The sequence below is a fragment of the Polyodon spathula genome, chromosome 5 (assembly GCF_017654505.1).
Source record: "Polyodon spathula isolate WHYD16114869_AA chromosome 5, ASM1765450v1, whole genome shotgun sequence".
NCBI lineage: Eukaryota > Metazoa > Chordata > Actinopteri > Acipenseriformes > Polyodontidae > Polyodon > Polyodon spathula.
In genome coordinates, this window is record NC_054538.1 from 56782043 (window position 1) to 56798473 (window position 16431).

At 35.8% G+C, this 16431-nt stretch overlaps 1 protein-coding gene across 3 annotated transcripts in view; it reads left to right on the forward strand.

Moving 5' to 3' along the window:
* LOC121316081 (AT-rich interactive domain-containing protein 4B-like) overlaps window positions 1–16431 on the forward strand; it is a 146359-nt gene that overhangs the window by 85727 nt on the left and 44201 nt on the right. For all 3 annotated transcript variants that reach the window (XM_041250829.1, XM_041250830.1, XM_041250831.1), the window contains exons 10-14: window positions 1705–1781; window positions 7030–7175; window positions 10991–11060; window positions 12929–13023; window positions 15830–15927. In XM_041250829.1, the coding sequence (XP_041106763.1) occupies window positions 1705–1781; window positions 7030–7175; window positions 10991–11060; window positions 12929–13023; window positions 15830–15927 (486 nt within the window). The remainder of the gene's footprint in view (window positions 1–1704; window positions 1782–7029; window positions 7176–10990; window positions 11061–12928; window positions 13024–15829; window positions 15928–16431) is intronic.

A 16431-nucleotide genomic window follows, 5' to 3' on the forward strand; every position in this document is an offset into this window, starting at 1 on the left:
GCAGACTGCCAGGCTAAGAGAATCTTAAATCCAGCTTTCTGCTCGCTTGTCACTTGTTTCAGTAACCACAATACAGTACTGTCCATTAGCTTGCACTATACTGTACTCAGTTTAATTGAATTAAATGAAGGCTGTCGGCTTCCACATAGATCAGATTATTTCTGCACTAATACATTTAGATAATGTTCTGTATTACGCACAGATTATTGAAACACATGTTATTAAAACACTGATTAAAGGGAGTTTACTGTATTTAAAATGGGATGTACGCCATTTCTGAAAGGCTATTTAAAAATCAATAAATCTATTAATAATAGTGGTAGGCCATTGTTTTGATGCCTTATGGTATGTAACACCCCACATGTGGAAAAACTTTTTTTTTTTTTTTGTCATATCTTTTATTGTACGTTTTCTTGTCACATTGGCTGTCTCACATTGAAACAGACGCACTCATGGCTGAGTAACAAGGGAGTACCTGCATGGAAAGAGTTCTACACACTTCTAAGAGAACCCCTGTGATGTATCTAGTCTGCTCTCAGAGTTTATTAGCTGCTTTATAGTAGCCAGATTGTTATCAGCCAGAACAAAGTATCCAATTGCATTGCAATACTATGGATGACCTCGGGACACCCTCTTGATTTCCCTAGGTACCCTTTGGTAAATGTCATACTGGTTGTGGCAAGCCTTTTTTATTCACCTTCATTATTCTTTTATATTCATCGCTAATCAGACCTCTTCAGTCTCAATTTATTTAGCGTCACTATGCATATAGAGAGGTGTGATTTCCTGCCAGTGGCTCTTTCAAAAATGTATCCCAGGAGATAATGGACAACATAAAGAATCCAGGATTAATACTAGCAGCACAGCTTTGTTTTACTCTAATATACAGTGGAGCCTGGTGATTCCCATATGTGTGTTTTATTCTAGAGTTTGTTTATAGCAAAGTTAAGCCCAAGGGATGTAATCAGACGGAAGTTCTCATTTGTTAGCGAAATGCACAACAAATTACCCAGTAGGACTATTATGTGATTGTGTCAATGTAAATACATAAGAATTGTATTGAACCTTGTGTAAGATGCACATCTCAAGGCTTAACTACACCTTGTTATTACTTTAGTTGTTTTTAGCCTTTTTAATGTCTGGTTTGTCATTTTGCTTTTTCTGCTCAAAAAAAAAAAATATTTTTTTTTATAGTACATAATTTCTAAAACTGTATAATAATAATAATAAATAATAATAATAATAATAATAATAATAATAATACTAGTGGAAGCTGTTGTTTTGATGCCTTATGGTATATAGCACCCCCCTATCATTTACATTTGCTTACTCTTGTCACAGTGGATGTTTACTTTTATTTTCCAAATGAAACATGTCAAATTCTGCTAGGCAGGCTAGATATTTTTTAAATGAATCTTCTCAAGTGCGGAATTAATGTTGGACTCGCTTTGAGGAGTGGATATGAACAACCAACCATTATAGTGTTGAAGGCAAGACAAGGGGGGCGGTGTGCGTTCATTACAACACCTCTGACTACTTCAGCCTTTTAGTAGTAAGTCTAATTGAGAGAAATTAGGATTTGATTTGTATGTGTCCTATAGCAAGAAAGACCAATTTACTTTCTTGTGGAAGAATGGACATTGTTGATGGGAATGCAGAAAAGCAGATATTTGGTATAAAACACCGATTTTTGTTTTATTGCAGCAACGCCGTTTTCAGAAAGGACGTCAGAGAAATCAATAGTGAAATGGCTCCCAAACCTGAAGCTGGCATGAAGCCAGGTAAGAAACAATTCAATGTCACTGTGTGAGTGTTTGGGGAGAGTTTACAGAGTTGTTTAAAAGTCACTTCCAGGGGAAAAAAGTATAGGCAATTGTACATAGAGAATGGTTGACACATTTTGCCATGGGGGTAAATGTTGAGACGCCTTCTATGATGCAAGGTTCCAAACATTCCATCATCTTGTTACTGCTTTTTCCAATCCATAAACAGGTGAAGTCAGGTGAACTTGTGCTGGTGCACCATCATCCTTAATCAGTGCCCTGTAGGTAACACGTGGATCTATCAGGCTGTTCACCACCTACAAGTCTCTTGTGTGGAGCACATACTGCGTAAAGGGGCTGTCTGTTACCTGCCTGATTTAATTTGTTATGCAAGCAGAATAAATCACGTGCATTCTGTCATTTTTATAAAGAAGTGTAATTTGTATTCCTACTAAAAATACATTTGATCTGTGCAAGGTCTAACAGTAATTCAAGACTGCTAAATTTAATTATGTTTCACAAGGAACATTGTCAAAATGTTCTGCCCATAGTGAACCTAGTGTTATGGCAGGTGTTTTTATGTTTTTTGTCAAACCTCTGTATCTCTGTTAAAATAAAGCTGCATATTTACAAAGCTGTGACATTTCAGAAGTGTATCCTGAAGATATGAAGATTACATCCACACCACTGCATCCCTGCTTATTGGAAATGTAAAGAAAGAGGTGGGCGGATCAGCTTCTGTTCAGTGTCACAATTATTGACTTTCAGCTTGTTTCAAACTCACTTGTAGGATCAAGGAAATTAAGCAAATGGCCTAGTAAATCAGACAAGACAGAACAACAGCACAAGGTCACGTGATGGCTGAGCACTGAACAGACATGTATCTTAGACTTTCTACTGAACCCATTAAACCATTGTGTTTAAATTTTTGTTTATGGAGGCTGTCTTAGTTGTATATTTATGAATCGTCACAATCTGCTGCTGATTTTATTTGTCTGCTGTTTTATGCTGTTATGGCCCCAAAAGAAGAAACTAAACAGGAATTGGCCTCTCCTGCAGTAATGTCTGCCTCCTAGTCTCCCTGTTACTGTCGCTGGAATATAGAGGTGTATTTCTGGGTTTCTGGATGTCCTTGAAACTTGCCAAGCTTGAAAACTTACTCCAGTCTGCATCTTTGTGTTTATCAGAATGAAACAGTGTTGCTGTCTTTTTTCATCGTTTGGTGTTTTAACTCTCTGTACAGTTTTGGGTGGTATTCAGTTTATATACCAAGTACAATGTATGGAAAATAAAGTATGTATGACACTGAAGTAAACAGCAGATTTCAGTGAATTTCCTTTTATCAAGCTCCACATCTGCATAGCAACACATCCCAATTTGCACCAGTGTGATTTCACTGTCATTGTGTTGCCGAATTTGAATGGATGTATTCCAAAATAAGATCCAGGAAACAAACTTATGTTCACTGTACCACAGAATAAAAAAAAAAAAGAAAAAAAATGAACAGTATAGTTTTCAACACTTGTGTATCACAGTGCACGTGATGGTCTGCATAGGCTACTTGTGTGATGCATAAAAAAGACAAATGATCATTTAACAATGGACTTTTTTTGTTAAAAACAGAAATAAATTAGATGTATTCATACCAGCAAGAAAACATACATATTCTTCATTCAAGAACCATTTGATGAACTACAACTACACCCTAGTAATAATCTAGGCAATGGAACATGAAACAAGCAATGTGATTGGTCAGGCAAGATTACAACTTTCCTTATATTGGATGGTTATGGACAGCTTGTGCCTCATCACATATTAGAAATCACTGCGCTGCCTCACAGAATTTGCAGTACTGGTAACCATCTTGTTTACAGTTACAAAGTTACAGCAACTATACAACTGAATGACTCTGAAGATATTGAACCACAAAAAAAAAAACTAGTAAATAAACATGCCGATTTAGATGATGAACAATTAAGTGAACTGGAAGATAGCAAAATGGAGAAAAATACAAAATAAATGACAATGTGAGCAATTGCTGTCTTTCAGGACTCGCTAAAACAGAAACAAACTGAAATACGTATCTCAACTGTGGAAAATGCACATCTTAACAAAATACTAAGGGATTTATATGGAATTGTAAGAAATGTCCAAGAAGAATATAACATTTCAAGGTACATTAGTCTCTGAGCTGCAATAAACCGCTGTCTAAATGAAAACAAAACTGGGGAATCTGTCAGTATACACTCACCCCAACTTTATCACTTTGAGTGGTCTTTTTAGTGGTTTGTAAACGCTGCAGAAAAAACACAAAAAGACACTTCTGCACAGTATCCATCCCTCTCTGACACAGACCTTGACAAATTAATGAAATCCGAGACGGAATAAGTTTTTCTTTTTTACTCCTCTCTCTCTGTTCTACTGAAACAACAGCATCTTGCACTGTGGGGGAAAAATGAATTCTGTGCCATCTCAACTCAGCCTGCTGGTGGATCTTTTCAATGGCAATGTACAATTCAGCACATCAAAAATAAACATTTACTTTTGCATTATTCAGCTTAATTTATTGTGTAGTTCAAAATTATAAATGGGATTACTTTTGTGGTCCCTTTATTGACAAAATGATATTTAATAAAAAAAGATTTTTTATTTTTTTTTCAAATCCACTGTTTTGACTTGGATTATAAATGCAATAAGGCACTTACAGGTGTCCGTGTATGTCCAATATACTGACTTCTCGGGGGTTAGAGGCACTTGGCTTCGCCTCGAATTGCATAACACCCCGAGGCGTCCGTATATTGGACGTGTATCGACACCCTTTCGGGCTTTCTTGCATGCTGATTGCCTTTCTGGGACAGTCTGAGACATTTTCACTTAGCTTTTAATGTAAGTGGAAAGATGAAATGGCTCACACTGCTATATAACTGGAGGATTGTTTGTTTTTATATGTAGAAGAGGAAAGGAATAACCTGTATCTGGAAGTTGCTAAAAAATCTCTCTCAATTTTGCTCTACTGGTATCAAAACTGGTGTTAATTTCATGTGATCCTTCAGAAGCCTTTATCTACAGTTTATATCTAGCATGGGATACATTCTTGTTATTCCACTTGGGTGGAATAATGCTTGCCGGGACTAGTTTTAGTTTAGTGTGTCTTTGCTTACATTCCAATCCAGTGGTGTACTGCTGAAAATTGACCGACTGAGCACAAGGTTCTGTCTAAAAAGACAGTTACCTAGAGGCCATAACATGGTTTGAGCATAGTCTGTTGAAAATGAAAGTAAAGATCTACCAGGCAAAATAATCCCTGAATTAATTGATTTAATGTAAAATAAAATAACATTTACACATTTTACGAATATTGTATGATAGTTCATGGTATGTTTTATGGGATATTCCTCCTGCTACAAATAAAAACTGGATACCACAAATGGTCATTCAGTGTCCTCCCTATGTCAAATAATGTCTGCCAAATACAGTGCAATCCAGAAATAGCACAATCACAAGGTCTATGTACTACTGTATGTGTGTCAACACTAAAGAACCTAACAGCTAATGTATTTATCTACACTGTGCCAGTGAAACGGAGAATAAAAAAAAGAATAAAAAAGACAAGGATCATCCAGTCCCCTTTAGCTTTGGACCGGGCTCTGGAGTTCTTGAAGAGTGGAGCCATTCACAGTAAAGGATAGAGCTGAAGGAGGAGAGCTCCAGCAACTTAGGGACCTTAAGTACAGATAGTTTGGGTCCAGCATCTGAAAGTTTGAAAACTAACCAAACCACAGCATTTTATGGGGGAAATCCAGTTTTCTTGGTGATGTCCAGCCTCCCTATGTCTTGGGATTCTGTTTCTGCAGGGAAGATTGGGCTGTCTTTTTCATACTGCTTATAATACCACTTTTATGTGCTACTTTCAGAACTGGTGAAATGTCAAGGGAGAAACCGATGATAGAACTGCAAGTAGGTCACACACTGAGGGCTTGATTAAAACTTGCATCCTCTCTATACCCCAAATTAATTGATAACAAAGTCCTTTTTTCGTAGCGCTTGTTAAACTTAACAAGAATCAAGAGATACGTAGAATTTTGGTCCGGTTCGTTCAAACTCTCTATAGAAAAAAATAGTACACGCCATCTTGCTTGCTTAGCTGTAGGATTTTTTACATTTCTAAAGCAAAGTGTTCAAACTGGCCATTAACATATATTGGAGGCTATGTAATAGAGTTGCTGTCTTTGAATAAAACCGCATAATGGCCAGAGGAACTGTGTCCTATTTTACATACATGACTTTTGAATAATTAATCCTAAAGGGTTCTTGGAGTCCTGCCTAGTCTGGCCTGTCTAGTTTGACCCTACCGTAACCAAAACGGTAACAAATACAGTGCATTCAGCCTGTTGGTTTGACTATTTTATAATAAATTATGAAATTGATTTGAAACAGTTTGTTTTGTTTTAATCAGGAACAGAACAAAATCAACCCAATTTTAAATTGTGACGCTGGCAGAAATATGTCCATCCCAGATTGCTCTGATAGAGGAAGTAAGCTCTAAGTGCTTATGTGGGCGTCAAACCAAAAACACTGGAAATGTCTGCGATGTCAGTTGTGTTTTGCATGGGGAGCCCTATGCTTGAATAGCAAATGGTTACTAGAACCAAGCATTTATGTATTTAGTGCTCCTAAAAGGTGAGGGGCAACGGTAGGTGCCATAAACAGCCCCAGCCAACAACTCTTGTTATTTAGTGAAAATATCAGTGTAAAGGTGGTAAAAGAAAAGTTAAGCTTCAAATTTTTTTTTTAATTTCCTCAACTTTGAATGATGTTTACAGTCATTGAGTGGATCTGATTGCAAATACTCAAATGTTGTAGCGCTGTTTGCTTCTAGTTGCCTGTAATAGACATATTTAATGTAGGCTAGATCAACAGCAATATAAATTATGTAAAAGTAGCGGATCATTGGAAAAATACATTTTAATCTACTTACTGATGATTTTTTTTTATTGTGCTTACTTGCTGTATTAATATATGACATTTAACTTGGGCAAATTCTTTAAACCAAAAAGCAAACATTACCTGTACAACTAATCTATTCTTCTTCTATTTATTTATTTATTTAAATTACTGTTTAGTATTTTAAATTTTAAAGTGTGTTTTCATTTAACTGAACAGTTGAATGACAGTTGGGCCTCCAGAAAAGAGGACTATAGCCTCTCTCTTTCCTAAAGGTGTAAATGCAGCACCTTCATCTTTCTGTGTCTGGTTTCCCCTTTAGCTTTGGACAGGGCTCTGTCGTTCTTGAAGAGTGGAGCCGTTCCCAGTAACTGGAAGACAGAGCTGAAGGAGGAGAGCTCCAGCAGCGAGGAAGAGGACGACAAGGAGGAAGAGGAAGAGGAGGATGCTAGCAGCGAGGATGACGAGGTAATAAATAAAACAAATCAAACCGGTTTAAAACAGGATTGCCTGACTTTAGAGCACTAAGAATGACCACGTGCATGTGGATTGTAGCTGCCAATACAAATTGATAATAAAATAAAGTTCAGATGTACTGTATATTGTAGAGAAAATACAGAATTCACAGCAGTGCAGCAGAAAGTATTTGGGAGAGAAAAGCTTTGACTGCTTCTGAAATTTGTGGAGCAGAACGAGATCTAAAAAACCTTAGATGTTTTCTGTACATGAGTAATAAAGTTGCTGGATGTGAAAAACAAAATAAATTATATTTCTCAGCTACGCTGCCATTCACCATATTGTGATTTACTTAGCAGTGCTGCAGTTTTTATCTTTTAGATTTTATATATATATATAATATATATATATATATAAGCAAGCTGTTCTGTATTTAACATGTTTTTTTGCTATACCCACTAGGTCTTTGTTCATCTTTAAGGGCTGTTTCTTAAACCTGTTCATTTTCACATCTGGTAGTTGTAAACGGTTAGAGCTGCCTGGAGGTTTGGACTCCTAAAGCTGGTGGTATTTAAGTTTAAGGCCACATTTTATGTATACTATTTATTAATGTTAAATTGTGTTAAAGTACCCTGCAGGGTAAACATTTTGGATTTGAGAAGTGCTGTCCTCTAGATTTGAAATAGAATAGTATAGATTACAAATTACTTGAATGTCCTTTCACATCTGTAAAATGAGAGCTGGGAAAAGTATGGTAAGTAATAAAGTAATACAAAAATTACTACAAAAGATTTAGAAGTGAGTAGTTTTTCGAGATTTACGATTATACCGATTTTTGTATTACTTTAGTATAAATACATGTTAATTTGGATTCATATGTTGTTTTTTTCTGACTGTATGTGAACGAAAAGACACATTTGCCCGTTTTCCAATTGGAAATAGTGATATTTTGAAATATCACTGTCCTGGTCACAAAAGCAAAGTTTGTGGGGAATAATAGCCATTTTCTATACTTTTGAGGCATAAGCAATTAGGAAATAACACTTACTACCTAGGAACAAAAATTGTGTTACATAGTGTAATTCTTATTCTGTACTATTCTGTTACTATTGATATATGTCATGAGTGTACATTTTCTAATCATACTGATACAGTGACTCCAATCTTGATTTTAAAAATAAGAGACAGCGTATTAATTTTTAAAACAAGAAATGGTTCAGTTTTGCAGGCATTGACATTTCTGGGTCAGTAAATATTTGTAGGTTTTGGTCTATGTTAGACAAGAATAATCACTGGTGCTGAATAAATTACTGGCAAAAAAAAAAAAAAGACTATTTATGTGACTGGCGTGTGTTCTTTCCAGGCACAAAATACATGCTAGACAATACAGCTGCTTCAGTATGAGCATGAGTGGTAATATGTGTTAGGAAATCTGCTGACACACCATTCAACACCTCATAAATAAAAATATAACTCTGTTTACTGGTTTACACCTGTCAGAGAAAGTTAAAGACGAGTGCAGTGCTTCTCATATCAGGAACTGTGTTAAACTGAAAATTACTGGAAACATTAATATTGCTGCACAGATTGATGAAGGGTATCTTATTTCCGTGCAAAGGCATAATGAGCTTGTACAGAAGAATAGGTGTGTTATTTCCTAGATAATTGACTGCATCAGGTTCTGTGGAAGTCATGAGTTGCCACTGAGAGGTCATGATGAGAGAGAGTCTTTTAATCTGGGAGTGTTTCTAGATTTCTAGACAATCAATTATTGCAAATGCAATTGTGTCTACAAATACATCGAAGACCATACAGAACAAACTTCTAGATTGTATGCCCTGGCACAGATCAGGGGATGGGTATAAAAAAATATCAAAGGCCTTGAATATCCCTTGGGGCATGGTCAAGACGATTATTAAGAAGTGGAAGGTGTATGGCACCACCAAGACCCTGCCTAGATCAGGCCATCCCTCCAAACTGGATGAACGAGCAAAAAATGGAGACTGATCTAAGGGTACCAAGAGGCCAATGGCAACTTTTGCAAGAGCTGCAGGCTTTTATGGCCAAGACTGGTCAAAGTGTGCATGTGACAACAATATCCCGAACACTCCACATAAATCTGGCCTGTATGGTAGGGTGGCAAGAAGGAAGCCAATTCTGAAGAAAGCCCACCTTGAATCCTGTTTTAAAGTATGCCAAAAAACACTCGGGAGATTCTGTAGCCATGTGGCAAAAAGTTTTGTGGTCTGACGAAACTAAAATGGAACTTTCTGACCTAAATGCAAAGCGTTATGTTTGGCGCAAACCCAACACAGCGCACCACCCAAAGAACACCATCCCTACTGTGAAGCATGGTGGTGGCAGCATCATGTTATGGGGATGTTTCTTATCAGCAAGGAGTGGGGCACTTGTCAGGATAGAAGGGGAAAATGAATGGAGCAAAGTACAGAGAAGTCCTTGAGGAAAACCTGCTGCCCTCTGCAAGAAAGCTGAAACTGGGATGGAAGTTTTCCTTTCAGCATGACAACGACCCAAAGCACACAGCAAAAGCTACACTGGAGTGTCTAAGGAACAAAAAAGGTAAATGTCCTTGAGTGGCCCAGTCAGAGCCCCGACCTAAATCCAATTGAAAATTTGTGGCATGACTTGAAGATTGCTGTCCATCAACACTCCCCAAGGAACCTGACAGATCTTGAACAATTTTATAAAGAAGAATGGTCAAATATTGCCAATTCTAAGTGTACAAAGTTGGTAGAGACCTACCCCAACAGACTCACAGCTGTAATTGCTGCCAAAGGGTCTTCCATCAAGTATTAACTCAGGGGAGTAGAGACTTATCCAGTTATGATATTTCAGTTTTGTATTTTTTAAAATATCTTTTTTTTTTTTTCTCAGTAAAAACTTTTTTCCCCTTAACAGTGTGGAGTATGGTGTGTAGATAAGTGGAAAAAATCCTCATTTAAATGCATGAAACTCTGAGGCACTGACGGTACAAAATGTGAAAAAAAGTTCAAGGGGGTGTAGACTTTCTATAGGCACTGTATGTGTTTGAGTCAAAGACAGGTTTATCTGCATTCGGTTTCTGTATGGCAGTGTAGAACGCTTCAGGCTCATCATATTTTTAGATTGGAGATAATGCTGAAATTTGACAGTAGATGTTTTCATTGCAACATTGTTGTTTTTAGCGTCTCTCATATTTTTTGTTTTATCACTTGAAGGTGTTTTAATGAATCACAAGACAGATTAAAAAAAACAAAACAAAAACAAAAACATTTCTAATAAAGAACAACCTGAGTATACTTCACACCATTTATATAGCTTGCAGAAATTCAATGCATCTTTAAGGTTTTAGAATAGACTGCCCAACCCTCTCTAACAAGGGACTAATTTACCAGCTAGCATTCAAAACGATATGTTATTATATCGAAGTGTAGTCAAAATTATATTAAATTAGGATTTCATAGCTGTCTGGCTCCTTCTGCAGGCCTAACAGACTATATATGTATTCTTAAATTCAAAAGCTTATAGTGATATGTCATTTAATAATATAAAACATCAAGGGAGAGGGAGAGAAACAGTAACTCAAAATATGTCTTAGTGATGTGAAAAGTGAAGATTGCAGTATTTTTTTTACTACATTGCTTCTTTTTTGCAGGCTGCTTGACAGAACTGTCAGAACTTGTATGGTTTGGATCTGTTGGCTTGTCAAAATTGGTCATTACATGCTGCCGTCTTTTGATGGGGTGAGGCATAACTGTAATGAATAGAGAGTAAAATGGAGTTGTTAGGTTTTTAATTTATAAAAGATCTCTGTTCCTTCTCCCCAGGAAGTGGAGCCATTTCCAGGAGAGAGAGAGAATTTTCTGCAGCAGCTGTACAAGTTCATGGAGGATAGAGGTAATATTTCCCTGAATAGGAAATCATCCTGCGTATTTTACCACAGCTACCGCTGTGATACACAGTATACATTACAATGCAAGTTTAAGCTTGTGTAGCATAGGGATGGGCACATGTAAACGTTTATTCGAGTAATCAATTTTAAAATTACTAATTACTTGTATTGTAACAATTATAAATGGTCTGAACAGACCCATTAACCACACTAAGCAGGCTGCTGCAGCACAACATATTACTATAAATTAGGCTGCAATGTTCATAATAAATATGAAATAAATCATGATTTCTTTCTATGGCTCTAAATTACTTAAGCTCCTAATAGATGGTGATACCAATACCGTAGCTATCGGTAATGGTTGTGGTTGGAATGCAACATTGCACGCATTTTAATTAATGCAAGAAACTACAAAATATTTTATTAAATACAGTATTGTCAGAGGCCATGGTTTAATTATTCACTTTAACCGCTGTAGTTAATATTAAACAAGCCGATACCAAACGGAACATGAACGAGATTGCAGCCAAGTTACATTTCAAAAAGTTCAGTCTGATTGGAAGAGATTAAATAAATAATTTTGTTGGAGAACATTTTATCGAAGTAGACAATAAAACAGTAAAATTCTCATACTTCAATTTGAGCTATGTGAAAAACACTGTGAACAGAATAGGGACCATGTTAAACCACATACTATACAAGCGTGTATCCACCTTCAGAGAGGCCCAGCCACAAGCCTCAGGCTCTGTTGACTGTGAGACTGACAGTATGTCTTGCAAAAGCAGCAGAAGTACTGGTAAATCATAACGAACCATTACAGCTCGTTCTACTAAATGCACGCCACAATGGAGTGAATAACGAACCTAATAGCTGAAATGATGAATAACAAAACTAACAGCTAAAGATGCTGTAAATTGGCTTTCAGCACTGTTGAAGGACAGAGTTAAATAAATGAAAACAAAAACTACATTTTTTTTTTTTTAGTTCCAGCGTGTTCCATTACAATTATGACTTCTAGTTCATGATATTCAATGATTTAACATAATACTCTGTACTGTGGAACATTATGTATAAGACTTTATGTTGCAGAATGAATACCAGGACTGGGAAGTATTTACTGTTTTAATATGATATGTTATTTAATGTAAACATTGATTTATACTTGTCCAATGAAGACGTTATTTATTGGTTCACTGTATTCTGTACTTTGATGTTGCCTTTTAATTGTTTGGAAGTTATCCAAAAGTTGGGCTTTATGCATACTGTACTTGTATTATACTTTCTATTAATAGAAAGAGCTACTTATTTGAAGCAATGTCAAATAGGACCGCTGTCGTTATTTATAATATAATAGTTCAATTGTGTTTTTTTGCCAGTGGCACGTTGATGTAAATAATAGTGTAATTGTTTAATCGTTCAGTAAATTACCTGTGTATGATTATTAAAATATACGGAAATGCTCATCCCTAGTATACATCATTTTAGAGAAAGTTTTACGGAGAAATGCCAAAATATTTCTTACCCTACAAGGCAAATTTAAAAGGAAAAGCTAGAGAAAATGAATTTATATTTAATCTGGTGACTTATATTACTGAGTTTCTTGTGGAAGGTGCAACATGTCTAAAGAAGTGGGCTGCCAGAGTAGAATTGCCCAGCTAAGGCCAATATGTTTTCCAAGCAAATGGTGATTTTGTATTTAAAGCTGTGGCATGGGGATGTTACTAAAATGTGTCTGTCACTGAAATCACTGAAATACATGAACTTCGAAGTGATTCTAGGTTTATCAGAAAATGATTTTTAGTCAAAATTATTTGTATTGTTATTGAGGATTCTAGGTGAAGTAAAACTAAAATGTTGCTGCTTTGATTTACAGGCACTCCTATTAACAAGAGGCCAGTGCTTGGCTATCGAAACCTGAACCTTTTCAAGCTGTACAGACTGGTTCACAGGTTGGGGGGATTCGATAATGTAAGTTTCCAGCGTTTACAATTTATCTGTCTTGTTTTATTAGAAGTTCAGTCTGCTTATTTTGTGTAGTAAAATCATAATACCAAAAGTACTTTGGTGCAGCACAGTGCAGTTAAGTTAATGTTCAGTTTTTAGTGCCTGCCTGGCTTGTTTTAATTGCTTTTCCTCCCTGAAAGTTAAGTATGGCCCAGTATGTTTATCTTTCTCAAGATGCATCATTTTTCAATGGGTCTGAGCGCCAGCATACCTAAATGTAAAATTAAAGTGGTCTAAAGCATATAATTAATGTATGGTGGTCCTACGGATTGAGCATGAAAGCCTCTTAATCTGAGCAATGATGGCCCTTCAACTGGGATCAGTTAAAGTAAGTAAGCTGGCACTCAGACACATTGTAAAATGCGCTTTCTGGAGAAAGATAAACGTACTTGACAATACTTCATTTTCAGAGTAGAAGTCATTTAAACATTATAAAACAAGCAAGGCAATAAACGGAACATTAATTTAACTGCACCGTACTGCACCCAAGAACTCTTTTGGTAGTAGAGGCTTAAAGATGAAAGTAATTTCATCATCTCTTGTTTATGTTTGATCTTTTAGGTAATCATTGAACCAATCCACAGCCCTCTCTCGCTAAATCCTAAACAACATAATGTTTTACACAGAACTGTGTAAAGATGATCTACAGAATCAGCTTTAGTTAAATCCACTAATAAAGCACAAATAAATCTACCAGAATCCAAAGCGAGCGATATATCATTAATTACCTTGAAGACTGCAGTTTTATGTACTAAATTTCAGATGAAATCCAGATTGAACATTTGTTAGCATATTGTAAAACTCTTTAATTGTTCGTTTTCTAATACTTAATAATTGGAAGTACATATATAGGTCTATAATTGTTCAGGTTTAGGTACAATACCTTCAGATTTCCAAATTAATGGAATTTAATTTGAAATAAGAGAGAGATTAAAAAGATTGGCTAATGTTTGAGCAGTAATCTGTGCTGCTACCTTTTAAATATTTGGCTGCGATCCATCCGGGCCAGCTGCTTTTTTTATGATCTCGACACGGTAATGGTTTAAGTACCTCATGTGCTTTCAAAGTACGAAAATAAAATGATGTAGCCATAACCTTGCTGTCTTTGTTCAGCTAAATTAGAATCCATGTCTAATTGATCACTGGCCATCTGTATAATAGAATCGTCAAATGCCAAACCAAGTCTAATAAAATGCTTAGTAAAACAATCAGTGATATCTTTTCTCTCAGTATAAGCGCAATCATTAATTGTCACATGCTGGGGCAGCGCTGATGAGACATCAGTACATTGAATGCTTTTCACATTATTAGCAGTAAGCTTCAGATAATAATCAGATTTTGTTTTCTTAATTAAAGATGTGTATTTCTTTCTCAGGTCACAGAATTGTTGATAGTCATGCTCCATCTTTTGGTTTATGTGCCTAGCATTGGTCCCGAGCCTCTAAAGAACGTGATATTTCTTTCACCAGTAAAGTATGGACAGTTGTAACCTTTTTAAATGGGGCATGATCATTAATAACCGAAGTTCAGCCAAAAAAAAGTTTCAAGCAGTTGATATCTGGAATAGCTGAAATCACAGTCCCATCTATATCAGCCAAGTAAGATAGAAAACGTTGCTCGTTACAATTCTTGAAAGTTCTTTTTATAGAGCATTACAAAGTGTACCAGCCAAATTGTACTTATGAGGAGTATTTGTAAAACACAAATCAATTAAAGAAGATTTTAGTTATATATTTTTGGTTAGGACGAGTTGGAACGTTTATCAGTTAGGTTAGACCCCAGTGCCAAGCTGAAGTCTTTTAAGGCATTAGATTTAGCAGTAAGTCAGACATAATTAAAATAACCCATGAGTACCAATTTACTTGTGCTGAAAAAGGCTGAGAATCTTGAGATAATGTCATTACAGAATCTAGGGCAGGTGGTCGCTTATAATAACCTACTATAGGTAATGGTCGTGTATGCAGCAAGTATAAGAGCAAACCAATGATTTCATAGGCCTTTATAACAGAGTCTACAAGCCTAAGCACAACTTGGAAACAGTTTTGTACATATATTACTACTCCCCTACCCTTTTGATGTCCTGTCAGCTCGAAAGAGCTTGTAATTTTGAACCTGCAATGCGTAATCAGGAATAGATTTATTCAACCAAGCTTCAGTCACAACTGCAATGTCAGGATTAAGATGATTCAGCCACGATTTAAACAAATCAAATTTGGGTAATAACTTTTGAATGTTAACATGGACAAATCTTAAGCCACTACACTTAGGAAAGTCAGATGGTAAAAATAAACAGTTTGAATCAGATGGACCTGGGTTTCAGTCGATATTCCCTCTTAGCAATAAAGTAAAATGGATACAGAATGTGAGCCACAGAATGTAGGCTTGTGCTGTTTCGTCTGTTTATCTTAACACTTTAGAGAAATAAATCTGAAATTTAGAGACAGTCTTACATAAAGGATGGACCGTACAGTAACCAGGAATACCTTAAACAAGATTACATTTGAATTTGCATAGAATTTGACTTGTATGTCCGTTGTTGTGCTATCGTCAAACTGATTGGTGCTTGACTAATACCAGAAATGCAAAACCTGTAGTGGATATAGAACTAATATGTACATTACAAAACAGCATAAGTCCCAACACTAACCAGATCATTTGATGGTATAGGAGAACGCTGCTGCTGCGGATGTCACAACAACTGTGATAATAACCAGTGTGAAGCAGGCACACTGATCTTATATTTTATATTTTCTTTCTTTTCTGTCTGCAGATTGACAGTGGCTCAGTTTGGAAACAAGTCTACCAGGACTTGGGAATCCCAGTACTCAACTCGGCAGCTGGATACAACGTCAAATGTGCCTACAGAAAGTATGTCGGATTTGAAGTTTAGCTTAAAAAATAACACACAATTCACACGCTAGGCTGCTCGCTTTAGCGACAGCCTTAGCCTCCTACAGTCTTTCTAATAAACACTGCAATCCTTGTACAAACATAGACAAATGTAGTGTATTTGGAGAAGGACAGAAAATAGCAACATTTCTGTTGACCAAAAATATATATATATATATATATATATATATATATATATATATATATATATATATATATATATATATATATATATATATATATATAAACACACACACACACATACATATATATATATATATATATATATATATATATATATATATATATATATATATATATATATATATATATATATATATATAGAGATAGAGAGAGAGAGAGCGAGCGAGAGAGCTCTGGAAAAAATTGAGACCATTGCAAAATTATCAGTTTCTCTGGTTTTACTATTTATAGGTATGTGTTTGGGTAAAATGAACATTTTTTGTTTTATTCTGTAAACTA